At 45.7% G+C, this 25,285-nt stretch overlaps 1 protein-coding gene and 1 long non-coding RNA gene across 3 annotated transcripts; both read right to left on the bottom strand.

Moving 5' to 3' along the window:
- Positions 1-1,245: 1,245 nt before the first annotated feature.
- LOC143443873 (uncharacterized) lies at positions 1,246-24,707 on the bottom strand. 2 transcript variants are annotated; one of them, XR_013113196.1, is made up of 5 exons: positions 24,563-24,707; positions 12,477-12,556; positions 9,143-9,222; positions 8,780-8,965; positions 1,246-2,780 (listed from the first exon to the last, which is right to left on the bottom strand). It is a non-coding gene; the product is annotated as an uncharacterized LOC143443873 (long non-coding RNA). The 2 variants fall into 2 exon arrangements; XR_013113197.1 differs by lacking the exon at positions 1,246-2,780 and adding an exon at positions 3,076-4,822.
- On the bottom strand, positions 16,087-23,912 carry Sox11 (SRY-box transcription factor 11). The gene has a single exon (XM_034514247.2). It carries the CDS (start codon positions 23,247-23,249, stop codon positions 22,062-22,064), a length of 1,188 nt encoding a protein of 395 aa, XP_034370138.1. The 5' UTR covers positions 23,250-23,912; the 3' UTR covers positions 16,087-22,061.
- Positions 24,708-25,285: the final 578 nt, after the last annotated feature.

Here is a 25,285-nt window from a genome sequence, read left to right as displayed (position 1 = left end):
TCCTTGAGGATGGCAAACACCTGTGTGAAGGATGGGAGGGACTCCATTACTTTTCCAGGGCCTCAGAGGCATGTGGGATACCGTAGCTTCCCTCTTCTATTATGTGTAGTGCAAGACTCAGAAACTCAAACACAGACCTTAGTGCTGTGCAAAAGGCTCTGGAATAAAACTTGGCTCTTAGAAGTCCCAAGGTTTCTACAGAATGAGGCAGTATCTTACACTCCCTCTGCCTTCTTATGCATGCATCTTTACTAAGTCTAGAAATCATGACAAAGCGGGAGGCTCTGGCCTTGCAGGGGTCCTCTGCACCCATTCAAATGCATTTAACCCTTCTTGAATGACTTTAAGGGGTGGGGAAAGTACACTAGGCTACACAAGGCAAAGGCTCTTACTTTAGAGCCTTCCACTAGCTCCCACAGACAGGATCTTCTGAAGGCACCTTTTCTCCCTGAAGTTTTACTTTTACTTTTATTGTTTCTGATGCTGGAGACCCAAGGCCCAATGTTTTTCCCAGAAAAAACACCTTAGCCGCAGCTGCTTCCCTAGGTCCTTCTCTTTCCTAAGTTTTTTTTTTTTTTCCCCTTGATTTCATTTTTTATTTTGTAGAATTACCTCTACTAGGGCAGAAGTGGCTGACTTGCTTTCTGGTGGGGCCATTGCTGAGTGCCCTGCTTCCCACTGTGGAGGGCTTACTGTCCAGTTACCACCTTGATGCTGACACGTGCCTCCATTTTTCTCCATTCCCCTTGAAGTTTTGCCTGTATAATGCTTTCTTTTTTCCTCGACAACATTCCCCAATGAATGTTCTCTATTGGTCAAGTGGAAATTCTGCAGATGGAAGACAATGTGGGGGATTGTAGACTACTAGGAGAGTGTTGCTGTGGAGCTGACAGGGAGTGCATGCCATCTTGCCTCCAGCAATGAAAACACTTGGAAGTGAGAAGCCTGCCATTTTCCCTTTCCTCTAGCTGAGAACAATGTAACCTGATAACCCAGAAGACAAGGCCCCAGGGTTGTTCAATGACAAAGCCTGGCAGGGTGCAGCCTGGGAACAGGTATAGTAGCCATTTCAGACTCAGGTGACTGAAGCATCCTTTTATCTTGCCCTTAGACCTAGTGGAGTACTAAGTGGAGTCACAGTGGAGACTATGATTCATACAAAGTCCAGTACGATTAGGCATGGATTTGACTAACTGATTGACATTTTCTGGTAGCAAGCCTGCCACCAAGTAACATGAGGTCCACTGCATTATGTTATAGAAGATTTTTTTTCAAAAAATTTTAATATTCACATTAACACAAGAAGCCCACAAGGCCCCATTCCTTGAAGGCTTGATTCTGCCCATACCTTTCTTCTTAGAAGGTCCCTGGCCCACAGATGGCACTGGGTTCCTCTGGAGATAGAATTACATGTGGTTGTGAAGCCCCAGACATTGGGAAGATGGTGATTGCTCTTAGGAGTCCTGGACCTAACCACATGACTACTCTCAGCCAGTGACTTCTGGGGAGGCATGGCACTGAAGTACCTGGACCAGCATCAGTCTTGGGCTTTGGACTGTGTGACTATTACCTCAATAAGCAGGAGTGCCCTAGTAATGCCCTAGTCTCTGAAGTGATGAATGAGAGAGAGAACAAGCAGTCAACCTTTCTATTGGGGGGCACTGAGAATATAAACACATGACTCTGGTTTCCCTGTATACTGGGTAGTTTTCCCTGTCAACCTGACACAAACTAAAATCACTTGGGAAGAAGAACTTTAGTTGAGGAATAGCCTCCATCAGAGTGGCATATCTGTGGGGTTTCTACTTGATTGTTAATTGAAGACCCAGTTCACTGCAAGTATTGTCTCAATAAGAGAGTTGGCAGATCAAGAAACACAGGAAGAAGCCAGTAAACAGTGTTCTTCCACGGTTTCTGCTTCCCCAGAAGAAGGATAGTGAATAAGAAGTATGGCCCAAATAAGCCCTTACTTCCAGAAATTGCTTTGGGCAGAGTAGCAACAGAGAAGTGAAGGAGAACACACTGAAATCAGAGAAGTGACCAGTGCATCCTGGTAGTAACTTTCCTAGTTGGAAGAGTTCACCTCATGGGCATGTTCTGAAACTCTGTCCATGGGTGGGTTCTGAAACTCTACCCATGAGCATGTTCTGAAAATTCTACATGTACAAAGGACTGAAGGACGAGTGGACGGGGCACATGACATGGGACACTGGACATGAAATAAGAAAGAGAACTAACACTAACTTATTCATTTCATTCCACTTAATATTTTTTCTTTTGTGCATGTTCAAAATAAAATTTTAAAATTGTGAACTTAAATGGCTGTCATTAGCTAACTGGTGGTGGTACATGCCATTAATTCTAGCACTCAGTAGGTAGAGGTAGACAAATCTCTGAGTTCGAGGTCTACAAAGTGAAAAACAAAAGCCATCATTTTCAAAAGAGAGAAATCATGTCAAAGAGGGTAACAAATAAATACTATATCATAAGAAATGTGACCATTCCCTCTGTGATATGGTTTATTTGTTCTTGGATCTGTGGATCTGGATGCTGTGAAGTTTTTCTTAGCCAATCTCTTGAGGTGCTGAGGTAAGGACAGAAACACGACTCTGGTCCAACCACTTCTACCTGGCTGCAGCTCCATCTCCTCTACACACTTTACAGTCTATTCTGGTGACTCCTCAGTCATAGCTTGCATGTGGACTCTGAAGGACATGCATTCGAGGTGACAGTCAGACCCAGGTCCTGTCATAGGCACCAAAGTTCACAGGTTCTTGCGTCTTGGGACAAAGGGTTGTACCAGGAATACATGATAAGACAGTGAAAACAGAGAGGGTTTATTAAGAAACAGAAAACACTTTTTTCTTTTTCTTTTGTTTTAAATTTTTAATTTTGTTTTTGTTTTGTAATAATTGTCTTATTTGTTTACATTCCAAATGTCATCCCCTTTTTTAGTACCCCCTCAAAGATTTCTTCACTCCATCCCTCCTTCCCCTTGCCTCTGAGAGAGTGCTCCCTCACCCACCCTTGTCACCCATCCACCTACTCCCATCATCCCCCTCCCACCACCCCTTTCCCACATCCCCCTTCCCTGGGGCATCAAGTCTCCAAAGGATTAGGCATAACCTCTCCCACTGAAGCCAGACAAGAGAAAACACTTTTTAAGATGGGAGTAAGTCACTGAGCAGGGAAATGTGTTTGCTCAAAAGCTCTGGGGACAAGCCTCATGTGATGCACTGTTCACTGTGTGTAGAGAAGCAGTTTCTGCTCTTTCTTTGACAACTGACTTCTTATTAACAATGTGTTCATCTTGAAGTGGCTCTACTTTTACCTCTGCGTTCTCTGAAGTGAGTGCCTAGGTACAGCAGCCTGGTTGACTCTGCTCAGCTTAGATGCTTCAACTTCCCCCAAGCCCAGAATCTGTTGAATGTGTGTCCTTGTTAACCAGCATTGTGCAGTGGCTTCAAGGTGGAGTCCTGAGTCCCACACATCACTCTCTCCAAGCACTTAGTATCTCCCTAGTTCCTGTTTAGTTGTAAAGAGAGTCACAGGCTCTCCAGCCCATGGAGAAGCCCTCCTCTCCAGTGCTTTTACCATGGCTACTGCTGTGTTTCCAGGCACACTATCATTTCTGGGCACTGGGAGGAAGAGAGGAAAAGGAAATTATGTGGATAAGGACACAAGAGTACAGGAGCCTGTGGAAGCCAGAGGAGGGCATTGGGTCCCTCTGGAGACAGAATTACCTGTGGTTGTGAGCCTCCAGACATGGGTGCTAGGAGCCTAATTCAACCAACTCTGGAAAAGCCGCAAGCCCTCTTAACCACTGAACTACCTCTCCAGCTCCGACACCCATATTTCATAGTGCCTGACTCTGAACTTCTAATTGTGTGTGCCTTTTGGTTTTGACCTCATTATTTCTAGTAGTCTAAAATTCTCTACAATGTAAACCTATAAAAACTATCAATGTTCATATATAAATAAAGTGCTCATTCTATTTCCCTTATTCAATGGCACCTCATATGATAAAGGTTTCCTGCAAGATTACTGTTTTTAAGTAAATTTCTAGAAAGGTTTGGAAGAAGATCTTCTAAACCTTTTACATGGATATGTTAGTAAGTTAGTATAGAGCCTGGGAAATAACAGCACACACCTCATATGTATAACTTCAGACACAGACACTTATAAGTGGCATCTACCTGTTTGTGGTTTTATTCTTTCCACCTTGGAGGCGCCCTCCTCTGTCTTTAAGGAACTCCCTACTTTAGAAGTGCTGAGTTACAGAAGAGGGGCCACACCTGCCTCACCCTATGTAAACTAAAATTCAAAGATGCTAGCCCATGAGAATACTCTCTGCTGCACTTGAGTTCAGAAGGGAGGAGGAAACCCTGTGATAATGAGTGGAAACAGTGGTGGCCCGCTTTGGTGTTCACAGCTGCAAGGGTGTCAGGAGAGTCCCCAGTATAGCTGCCTGGGTGGCCACTGAGAGCTGTTTGCTCAAGCACTTATTGGTTTGGTGGTACTGGCCTTGGCTCAACTTCCTTCTTCCTCTCTATTTTCAAGCCAGGTTCTGTACCCTTGCTGACTATCAGCTGCCTGATAGATGCATCTTCTAGTCTCTGACTGGAGATGGTTTCTGCTGGTGCTGAGGACATGTAGGTAGGGAGTGTGGTGCTGGAAGACAGGGCATTCAGTTCATTCAGCTCCAGACATGACCATGGGATTCGTGAGCTCCTGGACTTCAGACATGCATGTGCGGAAGCTGCTGGTCTAGACGATGAAGAAATAGCTTTCCGCTTAGGAAGCCCGAGTCCATTAGTGAACTCTGTTAGTGGGTCAAGAAGAGTAATAGCTAGTAAATATTTTATTAGCATCGTTTGAATCTTACTAATGGGAAAGCCAAATATTTCAGAGAGTCCTATTCAGCATGACGCTATTCCTTAACATAGGGTGTCTGCTATTTCCCAGGATCTGGAGGAATACTCAGAGATGTCCAAGGAGAATTATATGGGCACCCAGGATGTCCACTTGTCTGTTGCTAACCACCATATGCTCCTACAATGACCGGCCCCCATCATGCACCCACTGCTAACTGTCTAACTATGGTATAGCACTTTTATGACTATACTAATATGTTAATGTTTTCCATGTCAGAAATTAAATAAATGACTTTCACCAGGATGTTTTAAAAAGTTAAGTACTCTAATACATTAAATATAATAATAAGACTCATTACACAATATCTTTCATTTGGAAGATTATTAAGCCCTTTACAAACCAAAAGAAAAATAACCAACCATAACAGCAACAAAGAGATATAGCACTCACAGAAGCCCTATCGATCATGAGAATAGAGGGATCACAGTGTGCATTCAGTGGGGAGTCAAGCTTAAATTACCAAACAAATAAACAACCAGTACATTCCTAACTTTTCCTTACAATTGATAAGACAATTGATAAGATTGGCTGATCACCTTTCAAGAGTTGGGATGAGAGGAGAGCCCAATAAGCAGGGAGAAAAGCAAAGCATGCCAGAGGGCTTGTTAGTAGGAGTAGTGGGCCAGCCTCCCCTCCCTCATTATCTCTAAAAGCTACTTCTCACAATACAGCAAACGGAGGTCCATGTCGCCAGCATCGTAGAATCACATACAGTGGAATGCTCATGTTCTTACCCATGAGTCACTCATCAGCATCAGCCCTCTCAGAAAGGAAACACGTTCTCTGTTTCTTTGAGATTGACTCCTTTGGTGGTAAGAGGGGCGTCCAGAATGTAACAACATGTCTGTTTAACCCTTAACAACTTGTCTGAAGTTCAAACTTTCTGGGTGCAAAGGCAGTACAATAACTTTGGGCATACTTATGCCTGTGATCCCAATACTTGGGAAGCCAAGGCAGGAGAATTGTCATGAGTTAGAGGACAGCTTGGGTTATGAAGGCATCCATGGGAAATACTGTGTCTCAAAATAAATAAAAGTAAATAAATACATAAGAAGTTTGTTATTGAATCCCTTCCGGAACTATATAAAAAGTATCCTGGGCAGTAGTGAGGGAGTAAAATATTCAGCTAGCAGCACACCCATATTCCTAAGACCAGCACATCATTAAAGTTGTGAATCTGAAAAGGATCATGCAATCATGTAAAAAAATAAATGACTGGGAAAGATGGCATCTAGAGTCAAGAATCTTCTTTAACGATGAGCAACTAGGAACCAGGTTTGCTGAACAGGAAGGTGAGAGGGAGTGCCTGACACTGAAGGCATTCCCATCAGGGTTTACACAGGAGAGATGAAGCAGGGCGTTCAGAGAGTATGCCCACCACTTCTTACTCCTCTGCTCCAGCCCAGTACTAAGTACAGAGAATATAATAAGAGAAACAGATGAGGCCCAAGTTCTTCCATCTCTTTTAATAATCAATTTTCATTTTGTTGGTTTTTTTTTTTCAGATGCAAAGATCTAGATTGGATCGTGTGGTCTCTATCTTAAACCTGGACTGTGCAGTTTGCCTCTCAGTTCTCTGAAGTGATGTTGGTTCTTGATTGGTCCAGTTTAAGTGGGAAGGTCCCAACTTCCTGGGGCAGCTGCACTGGCATATCTTTTTACTTTTGAACTACTTTGACACCAGTGTCACTCGCATAAAGTGTCATTAGCATCTAACCATTCTGATATGCAACATCCTTCCCCTGTTCCTACTGGCTCTTCTCTATGTCAGTATTGACTGATGTGGTGATTCTGAGATATCTTCCGCATTATTCATTTCTACTTAGGAAAGAACATTCCCTTTACATTGTGTGCAGACTAGCTTTTATATTATTACATTTTAAAAATCTATTCCCTAGAATGTAGGTAAGAAAAGTTATTTTAAATTTTTATTTTATGTGTATGGATGTTTTGCCTGCATATATGTATGTGCAAAATGTGCCTGGTGCCCTCAGAGACCAGATTTTCTGGAACTGCAGTTACTGATGGTTATGAGCCACCATGCAATGCTGGGAATTGAACCCAGTCTTCAGGAAGAACAGCCAGAGTTCTTAACAGCTGAGCCATTGCTTTATCCTTGTTATCATTATTTTTGTCTGTCTGTCTGTCTGTCTTTGCTTTGCTTTGTTGTTTCTAGTGAAACATAATGGAATATAGTCTACCTTTTTTTCTGTATGAGAAGGCACAGAATCCACATTTCTATCCCAAACTGGACTTCTACCTTTCTTCTCCTGTTTGTGGACCCAGTTTTAGGATTCCTTATCATGCATCCTCAATTCTAGTATAGTTTAGGTCAGTAGGTGTGAAGAGGCTTTAAAAATGTGAATTAATCAACATTCATAGGAAATAAGGATTATGATTTGCAGTTTACAGATGGGTAAGAAGCCACCTTAGTTAGGGTTTTACTGCTATGAACAGACACCATGACCAAGGCAACTCTTATAAGGACAACATTCAATTGGTGCCAGCTTACAGGTTCAGAGATTCAGTTCATTATCATCAAGGCAGTACCCAGGCAGGCATGGTGCAGGAGGAGCTAAGAGGTCTACATCTTCATTGCAGGCCTCTAAGAAAAGACTGACTTCCAGGCAGCTAGGACTAGGGTATTAAAGCCCATGCCCACAGTGACACACCTACTCCAACAAGGCCACACTTCCTAATAGTGGCACTCCCTGGCCTAAGCATATCCAAACCACTGCAGAAGCCAAGCACAAAAAGCTGGAGTGGTACTAGCTCTGGGTCACTGTGAAACTGTCTACTGGTGTGTCTTACAACATCAGAACTGGGCAGAAGATAGTACTCAGGTCTACTTTTCTGGTGAGAAACGCCCAGTTCAGAATCTCTGTGAATATTCAAGAACTGCCCATTCATTCCCTAGCCTGATCCAGTTTCTTATCTTATTGCCAACAATGTCACTTAGCCAAGGGGCAATGGATGATCCAGGTGTGGAATAGTCATTGTTTGATTTCCAACTCTCCCACTGTATCCCCATGGTATAGATGTCCAGTCTAAGGATGGGATAGGCAAAAAGAGTCTGAAGAAGTAGGAATCCTTTACAAAGCACAAGTATTCTGGGTCACAGAGAAAGCTAGGTTCCAACTGAAGCACTTCCTGTCTCCCAACTCCACATCTTTCAGTGTTCATCCTGTGGGCCAGGAAGCAAACTAATTGCAGTTCTGAGGCCTCTGACCCTTACAGGGTACTTGCTAACCTTGTTCCTGTCCCCAATCAAGGTCACCTCTGCTCTCCTCATCGCAGCTCTTTGTGTCACATGGCCACTGCAGATGTGTCCCTCAAACTGCCTCATCTGACCAGAGCCCCAAAGGTAAGGTATGCACTCCAGAAACAATGGCAGAAGTGGGGCACAGCCAACATGCGTCGTGCATCTGCTTATGTGCGTGCACATGTGTATTAATAGAAGTCTCACTGGGTGAGTCAGAGAAACAGTGCTTTGGTACAATGTCGGTCTGTATGATTCCTCCCTAATTTAGGGCCCTTGTTTGTAGAAGCTATGTGACTCAGCAGCATGAGACCCAGCTGGACACACTGAGAGGAGACACCCATGTGAGACCTTCCCTAAACATTCTGGAAGGCTATGGAGAAAGTAGGTCTATCTATCTGCTTATTTGGTTTTGTCTGAAAGCTAGAGCCCTCTCTCAAGGAGTGTTGGTATCTCTGTAAATGATGGGGCATGTTTCTATTTCTTCAACTAGAGAAGCTTGACAACTGAAATAACAATACAGAAAAAAATGTCATGTCAAAATAGACAAGGGCTGTAGCTTAGTTAGTATGCTGTTTAACATACCTGGGCTCTTGATTAGTGAGTGATGTGAGAGGTACAGCTCAATGGGGGGTGGTGTCAACCCTGAGCAGATAGACCCGAGCTGTATAAGAAAGCATGCTAGGCAAGCCAGGGGGAGCAAGCCAGTAACCAGCATTCCTAATGGTTTCTGCTTCAAGCTTCTACCTTGAGGTCCCCACCTTGGTTTCCCTAGATGAAAGAACATGAACTGTAAGCAGAAATAAACCTTTTCCTCCCCAACTTGCTTTTTTGTTATGGTATTTATCTTAACAACAGAATATAAACTGGAACCACTGATACAGTATGTATCTAGCATGCATGGGGCCCTGAATTCCATCCCGATAAACCAGGAGTGGTAGTACTCACCTAAATTAGTAAAGGAAAGAAGAAGCCGAATGTAGTCTTCAGCCACACAGGGATCCAGCCTGGGCTACATGAAATCTTGTCTCAAAGAAAGCAAATCCAAAGAATCATATCAAATTTGAGCTCAATAATTTGCTGGCCTGGGGATTCACATTTCTGCTGTTCTGTCTTGTGATATTTATGGATATAGCTCTGTCAGGGCAGAGCAACTGGGGGGCTTCAAACCCACACACACAGACTTACCCAAAACAACAAAAGCAGAGCCTGTGACCACTAAGTGTTGAAGTGGATACTCAACATAGTGTTGAGGGTGACAGCTAGCTTCCTCCATCCAGAGGACATTGTCGTCTCTAGTGTCTTCATTTCTGCACCTGGGATCTAAGAGTTGTTAACACCTGTAAACCAGCACTTATTTTAAATATATAGTGGCCATTCCTATTATTGGACTGAAAGGAATCCTATGGTAGCCTGCTTTGGTCACCAACTAACTAATTCATGACAAAGTAAACTATCTGACCTTGGACAGCCAAACTGGTAGCTCAGCAGAACTGGGGGCCATTCTTCCATATGTCATCTGGTATCCCTTATTATAGAATACCGAAAGTAGGGTTTCTCCTCCCTTCTGAATAGAAGCCACTCACCTAACCTCACTAATTACCTTGCCTCAGATCTCTCCTTCAAAGTTTGTGAGGAGGCGTTTCCCACAAGGATGTAATTTTTTTAAAGTATGCACAGGTAAAATGATTGGTCCGATCAAGAGGTGTTAGGAAAGGGGTCATGTCTTTCTCGTCTTTAGCCAGAGTTGTATATTGACAGGAAATGATGTGAATGAACACAGTGCTCTCCTTCAACACACTTTCTCTGACCAGGCTGCCCATGATGCTGGCAACCTCCCTGGAGACTTCTCCAGTAGAAGGGAACTTCCTCGGCATCAGTGCATGCTCTTTCCATGAAGTCCCTCACAGATAACAAAGGCTAATGTCCCGAAGTTTGGTCATAATAGATTTATTTAAAGATATTCAAACATTATTTCTGACTCTAGCTTTTTAAGCTTCTCTACTGCTCCATGATTTGTTGATGGATAGCTGCAGAGGTTCCATGACGTTTCTTCTGTCTCTCCACAGAGTAGCAGAGGGACTACTCTGGACTCTCTGTAATGAGTTACCATACAGGCCCTGAAATACTGACACATCACTCTTTCAACTGTAGTTTTAGAGATCTTGGTTATTTTTCAAGCAGGTGAATAGAATCTATCAGGCATTATTGAAACCTAAAACTATTGGTTTCAATAACATGGGTTAAAAAACCCCCTGTACAAGGGAGCAGGCTCCTGCCCCAGCATTTAACTGTATATAGTTAGTTGCTCTTTGCCCCCTATGAGGAAAGAAATACTGAGAAGTCAGAGATGCCCAGCTCTTCCCTGCTGGGAGGCTCTGAGCCCAAACCAGGAACTTTCTTAGTGGATGCTGAACACAGGTAGGTCTTCCAGCTGCCTCTTTTTGAATGGTTTCGCAACTCAGTATCTACATCTACATATCTTTCTAGTGTCCTGGCTCTGGGCAGCCCGTGGGAATCCAATTATTCTCTCTGTTCACTTGGTGGGTTCAGTACATAGGTTTGGGGTACAGGTCAGTGAGTCTGGCCAGCTGTATTACACACCAAAGTCCTACCCTCTGAAAAAGCTCTAGGAGGGCAGGACCCTCACCATCTCCCAGGACTCACTTTCTGGGAGTTCCAGAGCAACATACCACTGGAGGATCACATGTTCCTGAATGACCCTTTAGGTTGGAAAGAAGAGTTAAGATCACTTTCTTCAGACTGTGGGGTTCATGCTTCTAAGGCTACAGGTCACCTTAGGCCCTCGATCCCAACTGTACCGAGGCCCCAAGATCACAGGTAACCTCACTGTCATTTAGGTGAAGTAATGAGAGGGAACAAGGCTCGTTAACTCAGGCCGGGCTCAAGACTTGGCCTGCACCCACCTGTTCTAATCAGAAAGACTCAAAGACACCGAAGCCCAAGCTCCTCTTCACCTCATCCCTGGATCGGTCCTCTGGTACCTCCTCTTCTACCCTTACGGATGTTGGGTGTATTGACTACACCTCTCTCCTTTCCAACCCGCTTTTCTTAACCAGAATGCAGCCAGACGTTATTCTCCTTACATCTTGTGCTCACCTTCCTGTGAGTAACTCTCTCAATCCATCTTCTCTTTACCCTAGCTGTAGAATACTGTCTCGCTGAATACTAGGTGATGGTGGACCTACCAGTCTGGATCAGTTCTAGGGAGTATCCTTTGTTTCCGGCGACTCCTACTTCCCAAGGCACTTTAACCTCTCTCTATACACTATAAAGCTCCTGGTCCATTGGGCTCAAACTCTCAATTTTAGTAAACTCTTTGGACCAGGCTAGCTGTCTCTACAAACCCTCTGGATTGAACTCTGGTCTATACAAAGATGAAGACTGACTTCTCAGAAGTCCCCAGGCACCAGACACAAGAAGATGTTCAGCCTATTCGATTCCAAATCAAAAGTCTCTAGATCTTGGATCAAAAATACTTGGGTTAGAAAAACATTCCCCGAGAGAAGAGGAGTTCGGCAAAGTGATATTCCCCGAACTCAGTTCCATTTAGAACTGGGAGGCAAATGATTGAGGACAGGATTTCATACTTTCCTGCATTCTTAAATATGACAGATTGAGCCTGACCGGAACTTTTTCTGATGACTTAGCCTCTCTAGCACTGAAGCCCAAGTTTCCCAATATGCCACAACACAGAGACGAGCGAGCGAGGGATCATTTGAATCCAGATGCTTAACTCAACACTCAACACAAGCCAATCTCTAGTTGTGAGCTCTTTGAATGTTTTCTATACTATCCCTGTGAAATTAACCTCTCTTTCTTTACCTTTCTTACTCCTCCCCCTTCTCCTTATTTCTTCATCTTTTCATATCTCTTGTGAGTCTGGCTTCATTTTCTTAACTCACCCCTCTACATGTCCACTTATAATCTATGCTTTTAGAAAACTAAAAATCAAACTCTCAGGAGGAAATTAGGAACAAACAACATTTGAGGACTTCACTGTATAGATGGCCACTCTCTCTGAAAGCCAGAGGTCCCGGGGAGGCCAGGTGATTGAGCACCTCGGTAGAGAAATTTTTAGACTAGGAAGCCACAACAGTTCTGTCTGAGCAGATGGATCGTGTATCACCCCAGGCTGAAAAGCTCAGCAGTCCCTTCAGTTTGTTTGTTTGTTTATTAAGTACCGTGGTTTTGTGTGTGTGTGTGTGTGATATGTGTGGCGGGGGCAGAGGACAACTTTGTAAAGCTGGTTCTCTCCTACCTTTCCGTAGATTCTGGGGATTGAAATCCAGTCAGGCACAGCAAATGTCTTTACTCTGAGTCACCTTCCAGTCTCAAAAACTGTTTCAATGAGAAAGTGTCTCATAAACAAATGTAAATGTACAGAGGACAGCCCAATATCCGGTTTGTGAGTGCAGAAACAGTTGGTGTGAGTTTTGGTAACTCCCTCCATGTCCTCCCCAGTGCTTTTCCTGTCTCCTTAGTTCTTCAGTTACTTAAACTCCATGTGCATCTTCTCCAGGTTCCCAAGAAAAATATGGCACATATACGGAGAAAGATGAACAACTCAGATTCTTCCAAACCTGGAACTGTGATCAGCTGTGGTGACCAGTAAAGGAATTCCTTTTGCCTTTCTTTGTTTTCTTTTTTTTTTTTCCACTACTTTTTAGGTGATATAATTTTTATTGGATATTTTATTTACATTTCAGATGTTATCCCCTTTCCCTTTTCCCCCACACCCAGAAACCCCCATTCCATCCTTCCTCCTCCTGCTTCTATGAGGATGTGCCTCCATTCACCCACTCCCACCTCCCCACCCTCAAGTTCTCCCACACTGGGGCATCCAGCCTTCACAAGACCAAGGGCCTCCTCTCCCACCAATGCCTGACAAGGCCATCCTCCCCTACATATACAGCTGGAGCCATGGGTTCCTCCCTATGTGCTCCCAAGCTGGTGGTTTAGACCCTGGGAGCTCTGGTTGGTTGGTATTGTTGCTCTCCCCATGGGACCACAAACCCTTTCAGCTCCTTCAGTTTTCTTTCTAACTCCTCCATTAGGAACCCCATGATCATTGATCATCTCAGTGGTTAGCTGTGAGCATCTACCTCTGTATATGTCAGGCTCTGGCAGACCTCTAAGGAGACAGCTATATCAGGCTCCTGTCAGCATGCACTTCCTGGCACCCACATCAGTGTCTACCTTTAGTGACTGCACATGGGATGGATACCCAGGTGGAACAGTCTCCAGACGACCCCTTCCACACTTTGTCTCCATATTTGCTCCATGAGCATTTTGTTACTCCTTCTAAGAACTGAAGCACCCACACTTTGGTCTTCCTTCTTCATGAGCTTCATGTGGTCTGTGAGTTGTAACTTGGATATTGTGAGTTTTTGGGCTAATAGCCACTTATTAGTGAGTGCATAGCATATGTGTTCTTTTGTGATTGGGTTTCCTCACTCAGGATAATATTTTCTAGTTCCATCCATTTGCCTAAGAATTTCATGTTCATTGTTTTTAATAGTTGAGTAATACTCCATTGTGTAAATATACATTTTTGTTTTGTATCCATTCCTGTTTTACCTTTCTTTATGACAGCAAGACCTGTCTGTGTACATGTCTGCTGGGCTATGGGCAAAGGAAGCTGATCTCACACTTCACATCCACCACCAGGCCTCATTCTGGAGGGGGGAGGATGCTTCCACTGACATCCTATTGCAAACTACCCCCCCCCAAGAGAGTGGAATTGATTTTTTGCTTGATTCTATTGCCATTCAAATCAAAATTAAGTGTGTGTGTGTGTGTGTGTGTGTGTGTGTGTGTGTGTGTGTGTGAATTAAGAGGTGCCTAATAAACTTCACCAGTGGCCTCAGCTTAACCAAAAGGGACTCCCCTTTTCCAGGACTTACTCTAACTATAGGCTCAGGATGCTTTGTGGGTTATTTCTCTGCTTTATTCGTTCTTCTTGATGGTCTGGACTCTGAAATTTCAGGTTACAGTCTTCTCTTCCCACTTCCTCCCCATCTTCCCAACTCAACCCTGGCCAGCAAAGCACCAAGTTGTGTGAGTGTGTGTGTGTGTGTGTGTGTGTGTGTGTGTGTGTGTGTCCTCAGCCTCAACTCTGGGGCCCAGGAGTATGACAACAGAGTAGCTTAGCTCCAGAGGCAGGTAGCCAGCAAGCCTGTTTTCTGGGGCCCCAGACAGGAGGTCAATTTGTTCAAGGAGGAGCTTGAGAATGGAACATCCTTCAGGCGGGATGCATGAAGTAACAGAAATAATTAAGTCAGTTAGTCAGCTGGCTGAGCTTCTTAGAAAAGGGGCTCTAAAGCGTCTGACTTGAAGCTGACTCCTATATCTGCAGATGGACTTGGCTGGTTCTCCTGTTGCTGCCTTCCCAAGTGCTGGGATTGCAGTTAAGTGATATCATGCAATGTTGGGGACCAAACCAAGAATGCTGTGCACATCAGGGAAGCATCAGCAAATGAGCAGCATCCCCAGCCCTGAGGAACCATGTTGTCTGATGACTACATGCTGCCCCTTACATTCAGTCCAGCTATGTGTTCACAGGTCACCATATACTTTGTCCTGTGTCCTAGAAGATAATGTACAACGTGATGGAACATTCCCCTGGGACCTTGTTCTATGCCTGTCAATCCTGGAGTATTATAAGAAATAATTCTACTGAAGTTACATGTGCTTTGACCAATGTCAAAATTTGGATTGGCTATATCAGGTTCAAAAGCTCCTCAGTTCTTGAAATTGTTTACAGTCTGGTAGGGAGGGGGTTGTTTTTCCCAGCTGTAGTTACCATCCAATTCCAAAGTTGGTACAGTGGTTGTATAAAGGAAGACAGTCATGGTGTGTGACAACCCCCACCCTACAGTATATTCTACATCTGCTGGGAGACTTTATCATGCTCAAAAGTACAAAAAGAGAAAAAGTCTTATCAATGGTAATTTAGCTAGAAATGTCAATGAATTTATTTGTTGAATTCTTAAAAAAAAATCTACTTTAAGATAAAAGGCTGTAGTCTATCTTGTCTTCTTTCAAGATAAAAGTCAAATCCTACCAAAGGGTGACACCCTGAGAAAGTCATCTATGAAGTAAAAATGTCTCATATAAAAACCAGAACTGTCTAACATATGGAGCTGGGTATCTGCTCTTCTGCTTAAAGTTGACATTGGTCTTACCAGGGGCCTAGGAGTGGGTGTGTGAGTCATGCATGTGAGTGTGTAAGCCGTGCCCGTAGAGATCCGTCATGATACGACACAGATGTTTCTACAAAACCAAATTTAATTAATATGCAACAAACACTCACCATGTAAACACATCTTTAAAAAAATCTGATAATTCCAAGGACCACTTACAGGCTTTCATAAAAACATCTTATAGCAAGAGTTTCAATACAGAATGGTTTCTATGTCAAAATACATTTACACTGTAAATTGTTTATAGAGGGGGAAAAAAAAAAGACACTGAGGAATGGAGTTTGCTGGCATTGGATTCAACATCAGCAACTGCCCCTGAATAATCAACCCCTTCATCCTCTAACTCTGACAAACAGGCTAACCTACCCCTCTATACTTTGCCTATGCTTTTTATTCACTCTATTGGCCAGTTAAAAATACCAAGACACGATCACCATGCTTATTCCACTGTGGGCAGCTTGGCAGCCTGCCCAAAGCATCACTTCCTAAGGTCCCCAGTCCTGCCCAGGCTGTGGGTCCCAGTTGGACACCAGGACTTTTCAAATCTCTCAGCTTCGAGACAACACTTTAGGAGTCACACAGTAGTTACCCAATGCAAAAATGGGGGGGGGGGGGAGGAAACCCAAAAACCAAACCAAAACCAAAAAGTCACATAAAAGCCACATGTGGAGAGTGATCACACGATTTTTATTGGTCTTTTGAACAAATGTATTCCTCTGTGAAAAACTCCTGCAAAAGAGACATTGGAGTGTAGGAATTCAACCCTGAGCATTACCACTGCGTTCCAAGGAGGGCGGTCACGAAGCTGGTTTGATTGAAGCACAAAGCACAAGCCACTGATACTCTCTGTGTGATCAGGTTTTTACAAAAAAATACATAGTTTTCAATAAATAATGCTTAATTTTACAACTTTGATACAGCAACGTCATACAGTCTCAACACACTACACTCTGCATGCTAGATAACCCCTACCAGAAGACATGACTTCACCATGCATTTGCTTCCCTAGTGCTACAGGACACTTACATGGTCCCCCAGCGCACTGCCTCAGGTAGCTTCTCCTTCTCTCTGTCTGACAGCAACAGGTCCTGCGCTGGCATGCAAACTCTATAAAAGGTCCCCCCACAACCCACTCAGACTTCTAAACAAAAGGGCTTTCCAGCTATTCCTCTCCCAAACCTGGAGTGGCTGTGAAAGGTTGTTTTTTTTTTTTTTTCTTTTTTTTTTTTCTTCTTTTTTTTTTCTTCTCGGCCTTGGAAACAAAACACTTGTTAACAACAGTGCCATGCTGATAACTGCTCTCAGACTTCAGGTGGCTCCATCCCGGCTTGGCAAACAAAGCATTACGGGATGGGTTGCCACGACCACTAGGTGTCCCATACCTGAGACACAGGCCTCCGTTTCAAAACAGTTCATTCAAACAAGGGTGTTACAGAACAAATGGGAACGACCGATACCCACAACATATGTACAAGAGCAAAAGTAGACAGAGTGGGGAGTCCGTGACAATGGCATAGGACACTTCTCCCTGTGTGATTCAGGGGACGAGGCATACGGTTTTTGAACACAAGCTGGGTGAAGAGAAATGGGATCGAGGGCCCTTTGTCAATATCCATTTGATCAAAATTCTTTTTACGCTATGTCTTGATTATTTCCAGTCGTTCTGTTTTTGAAAGGGGGGGGGATGTAATGTGTCTACTAAAATTAACTGTCACATTTAAAAAAAAAAGTCTCTTTGAGGACCCTGGAGGAAATCCTATGTTCAAATGCATTTTTCAAACTTGTCATATTGCTTTGTTTTGTCATTTTTTTTTTTCACAGAAGAGACTACATAAAAGAAGTTTGATCAAACAGTGAGACTGGAGCCTCCACATGTGCACATCCAGGTTGCCTAGTGGCCGACTGCCCATCGGGAGGCACAGCTCAGCTCCTGCCTATTGCTCTTCGTGGCTGTGGTGAAGTGTGTTTGTCAAGTGCCGGCAACCGGAAGTTCCCAGTGTGTGGAAACCATCCTGTCTATGCACAGGCAGACAGGCACTGGGTCTTCAAAGAATATCGCTATCCAAGAAAATTATTACTTCTATACATGGAACGTTATGAGCGGATTTCCCTTTGTACGCCATGCTATACTTTATGCACTTTTGTGCTTTTATTGAGTATAAAAATAGGTCTCCTTTAAAATTCTGTTTAAGTTTACTAAAAAACTACTTGTTTGTGAAATTCTCTTATAAACTCACTGCATCCACATGGAAATACATAAACTAATCAGGCAGCTAACGCATCTAGGTAGTGTTAAAAAAAAATAAGACGATGGGAAAAAAATGAAGGTGTGTTAGGAGTTGGGGATGGGGGAAAGGGAAGCAGAAGTAAGGGGATGGGAAGTAGCTTGGCTTCAGTAATTTTATACTGTGGTGGAAAACATAAGTAACACACAGAGGGGGCATGAAAACCCCAAACCAAAACCTGAGTTGTTATCAAAGAGCAAAAATGTTGAGCTCATCAAACCCAAAGAGATACGGCAGAATAAATCAACAGGAATGAACAGTGAGAAAGAATCAAAATAAGCCAACTCTCAGAGAAACACGTCAAGAGTCGTTACATGGAGACGTTTACTTTGGGGACTTATGAATTCCTGTTCGGACACATGTAAGGCTCAGTCGTGTTGTCCTCCCAGGCCATAGGCTATACAAAGGGTATCTGAAACTGACATTCCTAATGGAGATTTTTTTTTTTATAAAATTTGGCCCTTAGAATAACTGAGAAATATCCTGAAAAACCTTCCCTGAAACTGTAATAAACAAAGTTTCTTTATCTACTGATAAAATCGACAACTCAGTAAGCTAGTTTCGCTGGTCTTCCTACATAAGAAAAAAGCACAAATATAGTTGCCTCAGAAATCTGTTAAAAGCAGAGAACCTCGCAGGAAAAAGAGTATAAAGATTCTAGAAATGAGAGAGTACAAGAAAACCTCTCTTCCAAGTGTCCACAAAGATACATATGCCCATTAGGAGAAAAGAGTGAGACTATACAGAATACCCCATCAGAGAATAAAAAAGCTGAGTGATGGAATATATTCCATTGAATGACTACTTGAAAATCGAGCAACTCAATTGCCTCATTTCCCAGATTCCTTGGGCAAAACTCATTTGATTGCTGAAGTGAAGAACAAATGTCCATTTCTTACACCGTTCTAGTATCAAGATGATTGTGGTTTCAATTCCCAGAGAAAAAAAGTAGACCTTGCCTTTTGATTTTTTCTCAAAACAACTAAGTCAGATCCCAACTGCTAAGAGCATGCATATTTAATCACTTCCCCTCCATTAACATTAAAAAGAACCATCCAGGCCCAAAAGAGCTGCAATGATTTTTTTTTTTCTAGCTAAAGGCTAATCATTCTACAAATAATTTGCCCAGTGACCGTAGTCATTCATAACACGTATTTGCAAAGCACACTTTAAGCACACTGCCTTTCATTCGTATTATTTCTTTTTAATAAGAAGGATGCACATCAAAAATGTAGAAGCTGGAAATTATTTCCACAGCTTAAAGAATTAATAAGAGAACGCTGGTTCAGGTATTTTTGTTTTTTTTTTTTCTTCAAAGATGGAAATCTCGCCAAAAAAAAAAAAAAAAAATGCATTCAAGTCTGTGAACTAGGTACAGGAGCAGGGTACCCAACCGGCTAGACTGCTATGCACACAACGCCCACGCCCACGCCCACGATACCATTTTAAGATACTGTCACTGCTCAGTTAAAAATAAGACTTACTTAGGAGGAAAAAAAAAAATGCAGCTAAACTTTTATTGAAGCCTAGCCAGTAGCTGGAATACCTTGTGTATTAGACATTCAATAGAGTTCATTGGGAATGGTCTTCACAATGCATTCGTCTAAACTGCTTTAAATATTGTTAAAAGCTCATTCAAGCGCCTTTCCTGAGTTCTAACTTGGGATTTAAAAAACAAAAATTCTTTTTTTTTTAAAAATCTGATCTCCAACCAAGAACTGTCTTTTATTTTCCTACCAAGAAACTCGGCCACATAATTTTAAAATACAAATTACAGCTATGCTTCCATTCTGAAGCCAAATCCTCACACCTTTTCTAATTTATTTAAAAGTTCCTTCCTCACCACGGAAAACGCCCGATGGAAAACAGGAAACACATGCAAATGTAAAGATCTCAAGACACCCAGAATGCCTTTTCCTTACGCTTCAGAAACTGTCCCCTATAAACCGCTGGTGGAATTATTCACGGCTTAAAGGTCCCCGTGCCCCGCGCGGCTCACAGCAGCGTGCTGTGGGGGAGGGGGAGGCGAGGGAAGCCCGAAAAAGCCACACCAGGCCGCCGCCCCACCCACGCGCGCTATGCGCTCGTGCCCCTCCGTGAAGACGAACTCTACCTGCAGCGCCTGTCTTGCGTGGGGTCCCTGACCTGAATCCCTACTGGCCAAATCCCCGCGGCCAGCGCCCGCGCAGTAATGGTTTCTGTGGGTCTAGAGTCCGGCTGTTGTACGCCGAGTTTCAATTCACTGCTGAAGGGCTCCTCGGTGGCGGGCGCCGGGGCCCCGGGGAGTTGGGCTTGCGCGCGGGACTGCACGAGGGACAGGCTGGCGCGGGGGAGGGGAGGACTGGACCAGCCCCGGGAGGCAAATGCTCCATCAAAGAAACCAAAGCCACCTCGCACCATGGAGGCGGCTCCAGGCGCATTTGCTTTCCTCGTGCCCCACCCGCGTGGATAACCCTGAAGGGCGCGGCCCTCTCCACTCGTATTCCATTGAGCGCGCGCGGCGATACCGCCCGCGGATGGGGGTGGAGGTTTTTTGTTTTTTTAAAAAAAAAAGCCAAAGCCAGAAGCGGAGGCCTAGCCCTGTGGACACTAGCTCCGGACTCACCACGCAGGGACCTGTGCAAAGCCCACAGCAAGGATGGAGACGTAGGGCGGGGTGAGAAGGGAGGACACCGGGCTGCCACCTACATGGCAGCCTAAGGGCTCCAAAAGCGGCATCCGCCCTCCGCCACCCGCGTCAGCTGCGCCGTGAACACGCGGTCCCGGGTGGACTTAGAGAGACTATGGGCCATGCGAGCTTCTATCAGATCCTGCTGATTTATTAAAATCAAGACACAGACTTCAGCACACACAAAAAAATCCCAAAAACCCCCGGCGGTGACTTCGACAGTGCATTGAGTCTGCTTCGCCACCATTTGCTACTAAATATGCAATGGTCTGTTTATTTAGATTATATTGCACAAAATGAGAAAATTTAAACTATGTGCCTTTCCTTTTTCTTTTTGATAAAAATCGAGTATCCAGTTTCAAACCTTCCGTCTGGGGCCCCGTCCACACATCACAGCGATGAGATACATAGGTCCTACTATGATACAGTACATACAGTCTTAAACTAAGAACAGCTCTGAGGTCTAGGTCACCATTTTCAATAAATCTTTACCTACAAATATTGAACAAATCTCTACTATAGCTGTACAAAAAAAGTTTGCTTTTTTTTTTTTTAAACCACAAGGCCTTTAGATGCAAGGATTACTTTTAAATTTTTAATCCTTTTAAACCAGGACATAACGTACCAACATATTTGCATGCTAAAGAAACAAACAAAAAAAAGAAAGAAAAACAAAAACAAGAAAAGAAAAAATGAAAAAGAAATCAAAAGGGAAGAAGTGCCTGAAAGTCTTACTGAAAAAACACAGCAAGATCGTTCCCTTTTCACTGTACAAAAATACGCCTGAAAATATATTAATTTTTAAAAAAGATTGAGGTCTGTTATGTATCAAAAATGTTTCAATACCTTTTTGTACTGAGGTCTAGGCTGTAAGGTATTCAATCAAGGAGGTATAAGGGAACGAGATACCAAAAAAAGGTTGCCAAGTAGAAATCACATTTGTAAAACCATAAACAATTTGATCTGAAAAGTAAACTCTGGTCTTAAGTCAGTTCACAGTTATGATTTTTGTAAGCGTTTGTACAGACTGCATTTTTTCAAGCTCCCTGCAGTTTAAGAAATCGGATGCATAGAAGACATCAGCTTTCTCCCTCCAAAAAAGAAAAGAAAATAAAAAGGTTGCAATGGTCCCTTTTTGTGTTTTTCTTTTTAAATCACCAGTTCCTTTTTAAATCTCTTAAGGAAAAAAAAAAACAATATCAACTCCCTAGAGTAACAGTTGTGCCGTCTAAAGGGTCCTCTGCCGATGTCTTTCAGACTTCAAAGAGCCACAAGCTTCAAACAGCGCCTTCCGGAGCGGGCCTCCTCCCCTCCCCCGCCCGGTCCCCTCCGCCTTTGTTGCAATCACGAATTTCAGGAAAAAGAAATAGAAATTACAAAACACGTTTTTTTTTTTTTTAAACGGGTGGGGAAAATCACAACTCCAGACTAGGTGTGCAACTACCTTGAGACACGATAAAGGAAGGGAAGAGTGGGGAGACCAAAAAAATTTTTAAAAATTAAAAAATTTTAAAAAAACCTGGAAAATCTGTTTAAAACTACTCATTTCACTTTAACTCCAACAACATTTCACCACCGTTTCCAATTTCTCTGCGCCACATCTCTGACCATGAGCATCTTCTCCCCCTCCCCCCACCATCCTCTTTATCCTGACCGCCACGACTGCCTCCCGAGGAGCCCTGCGCCCCTCAATACGTGAACACCAGGTCGGAGAAGTTCGCCTCCAGCCAGTCCCCCGCGATCATCTCGCTCAGCTCCGGCGTGCAGTAGTCGGGGAACTCGAAGTGGGAGCCCAGGCTGCCTTCGCTGAAGGAATCCAGGTCCTTATCCACCAGCGACAGGGACAGGTTCCCCGCCGCTCCCGCGCCCAGTGGCTGCTCGCAGGCGCTGTGCGCGCCCTGGGAGAAATTCAAGCTCAGGTCGAACATGAGGTCGTCGGCATCCTCGGCGCCGCTGCCACTGCTGCTGCCGCTGGATGAGGAGGTGGACACGCAGCGCGAGGACGCGGGCGACAGCGTGGGAGGCGCGGGCGGAGGCTGCTGCTTGGTGATGTTCTTGAAGCTGTAGTAGAGCCGGCCGCCCGCGCGCACTTCGTCGTACAGGCTCGCGCCCTCGGGGGACTCGGCGGCACTGCTGAGCGTGGGGCTGGCGGGTACCTTGGCCACGCTGTAGCGCCTCAGCAGCTGAGGGGGCTGCTGCTGCGCCGGCGGCGGCAGCAGGTGCGAGTGTGCGGGCTCGTCGTCGTCGTCGTCAGCGTCCGGCTTGGGCCGAAGCTGCAGCTCGTCATCCTCGTCGTCTTCTTCATCATCGTCGTCCAGGAAGACGCACTTGGCTGCCTTGCCCGCGCCGCAGTCCCCGGGCTGCGCCGCTTTGCCCGCTCCCGCCTTGCCCGCCGGCGCCTTGAGCTTGGCGCACTTCTTGCCCGGGCCCTTGGCTGCTTTGGCGCCCGCCGCACTCTTGTCGGGGCTCTGGCCCGCGCTGGGCTTGGCCGCTGGGTCCGTCTTGGGCTTTTTGCGCGGCCGGTACTTGTAGTCGGGATAATCAGCCATGTGCTTGAGGCGCAGGCGCTCCGCCTCCCGGATGAACGGGATCTTCTCGCTGTCCTTCAGCATCTTCCAGCGCTTGCCCAGCCTCTTGGAGATCTCGGCGTTGTGCATGTCGGGCGACTGCTCCATGATCTTCCTGCGCTCGATCTTGGACCACACCATGAAGGCGTTCATGGGCCGTTTGATGTGGCCCGACGCCGTCTTGCACCAGTCCGGGTCGCTCTCATCCAGGGCCACCGGGCTGCACGCCATGAACTCGCCCTCCTCGGTGTCCAGCGCGTCCCGGGGCAGGTTGCTCTCGGCTTCCGAGCTCTCGGCCTGCTGCACCATGGTCCCCGGCGGGGCTGGGCGCTCAGTCTCCTGCGCGGGCGCCCCTCCCCCTCCCGCCCCTCCACCTTCTCCGGCAAGTTGCAAAGTCCTTGGCCGCGCGCGTCCGCGGCTGCCCCCCTCCCCCCCGGCCCCGTTCCCTGCTGCGGCGGCGGCTGCGGCGGCGACCGGAGAGGAGGCGGCGGCGGCCCGGGACCCGCGCTCTCTCTCTCTCACTCGCTCGATTTCTCGCTCTCCCACTCCTGGCAGCCGCCGCAAGCGCCGGACCCCAAGCACTCCCAGGCGCGCGCGCTTCTTCTGCAAAAAGTTGAGAGCTCTCTCTCAACTCGTTATCAGGGTGTCATATGGGTGACATCACTACTCCCACTAGCCAATGGCTGGTCCCGACTCCGCCTATCTCCCGTTATTAACCAAGGGCTCCACCTTCAGCCCCGCCTCTTGGCCAGTTTGCAAAGATGGGGGGGGGGGGTGTCTAGAAATATGTTATTTTTTCAAAAGAAATCCGCGAGTGCGCACAGCTGCGCGTGTCCCCGGGGCGGACGCAGGACCGAGCGAGAGATGCCAGCGCGGACTCAAGGGCGCGGAACGATGGACTGAACCCCGGTGCAGATGCACCCACCCGGGCACCACGAGTGGGTGCCCCTGCTCATCCTGGCCGGGTCGCGCCCTAAACCCGCGCGCGATCGCGCTGCGCCGCTGCCAGGCGGAAGGTGGCGCTTCGACACCGCGCGGCGCCGCGCACGTGGGCTCATCCTCTGTTTCTTTTCTCCCCTTTTTCTGGAGCCCTCCGTGCCCTCCCTTCCCCCTCGCACACCCTCAGGTTTTTGTCCCGTCTCTCCCTCTCTTGTTTTGCCTCCTGGATCGTGGGCCTCTCCGGGTTCGGCCAGAGTAACGGTCTGTGGAGACCGCTGTGTCCGGGCGGCTCCGGAGCGGTTCCGAAAGGACTTCAGGGATTCGGGCGGGACGGGTCAACGGGCCCGGGACTCAGCATCGCTGCCCGCCGCCCCTCCCCCACCTTCTACTCCGTAGACCTCCCCCTCCTCCCCCGCGTCCCGCCTCCTCTGTCCATCACCCACGCCCTCCTCCCCTGCAGCTCGTCCTGAAACCCTGGCTCTGCCTCCCAGCACGCACCTTCTGGGTCATTTGCTATTTTAACCCAACGGTACAAACCAAAGCTAAAATGAGGTGTACTCGCGTTTAAAGCAAAGATATTTCTTATTTGCCTGCTAAGGCTGCCGGTGGAGCGGCGGCTCCAGCCTACTGCTTTTGCCGGGCTCCTTGGAAACTCGCTTTTCTTTGTGTTGTCTCTTACCCACCTATAGCTCTTCTGAGGACAATGAAGAGAAGTCTTTCTGCTTTCTGTTTAACGTGGTTGCTCACCCTGTTTCCCTCATACCTACTCACTCTCCCCCCAGCGCTGGGGGCTGGTTCTTAAGATCTACAGCCCCTCACCCCACCCAGGGTTGCTCACCCGAGAAATCGGCCTCCCGGGACTAGTGGAATTATCTAAACACACTTCCTTTCAGGTTGGTGTACTGAACAGGGAACTACGTTTCTCATCTCCCACACACCCCCATCCCCGGACATACAATGGTGCCAGGTCTTCATAGATCATTTTATTTTTAAAAAAAAGGGGGGGGGGGCGCTTTCTGTATTTTACCCTTATCATATTTACCCTAAAGAAAAGCACCGTCCCAAGCACATGTAATATTGAAGCTAACTTCAGTCTTGATAACATTGGCATGTTATGTTATTGTTTAAGACCATTGGAACCTTAAGAATTTACAGTCATTCTGGTTAACCTGATGTCTGGAGATGTAGAAAACCCATGTGGTGTGTGGAAATCCATCTTTGAGGCAAGCCAGGCATTCTCTCTTGTTTTCCTCTTAACTGCCTGATTTTCCAGCAATGGGGACATAAGGAGAGGATGGAGTGGGGTGGGGCCAGTGAGTCCCCATCACAAGGGAAATCTACACTCTAGATACAGGGAGATATTTCATCTCAGCTTCCCGTTGTGAAGCATGGGGGCATGTAACATC

The sequence above is a fragment of the Arvicanthis niloticus genome, chromosome 11 (assembly GCF_011762505.2).
Source record: "Arvicanthis niloticus isolate mArvNil1 chromosome 11, mArvNil1.pat.X, whole genome shotgun sequence".
In the NCBI taxonomy this organism is placed as follows: domain Eukaryota; kingdom Metazoa; phylum Chordata; class Mammalia; order Rodentia; family Muridae; genus Arvicanthis; species Arvicanthis niloticus.
The sequence above is the reverse complement of the archived record's forward strand: the minus strand, read 5'-3'. Positions and strand labels throughout refer to the sequence as shown.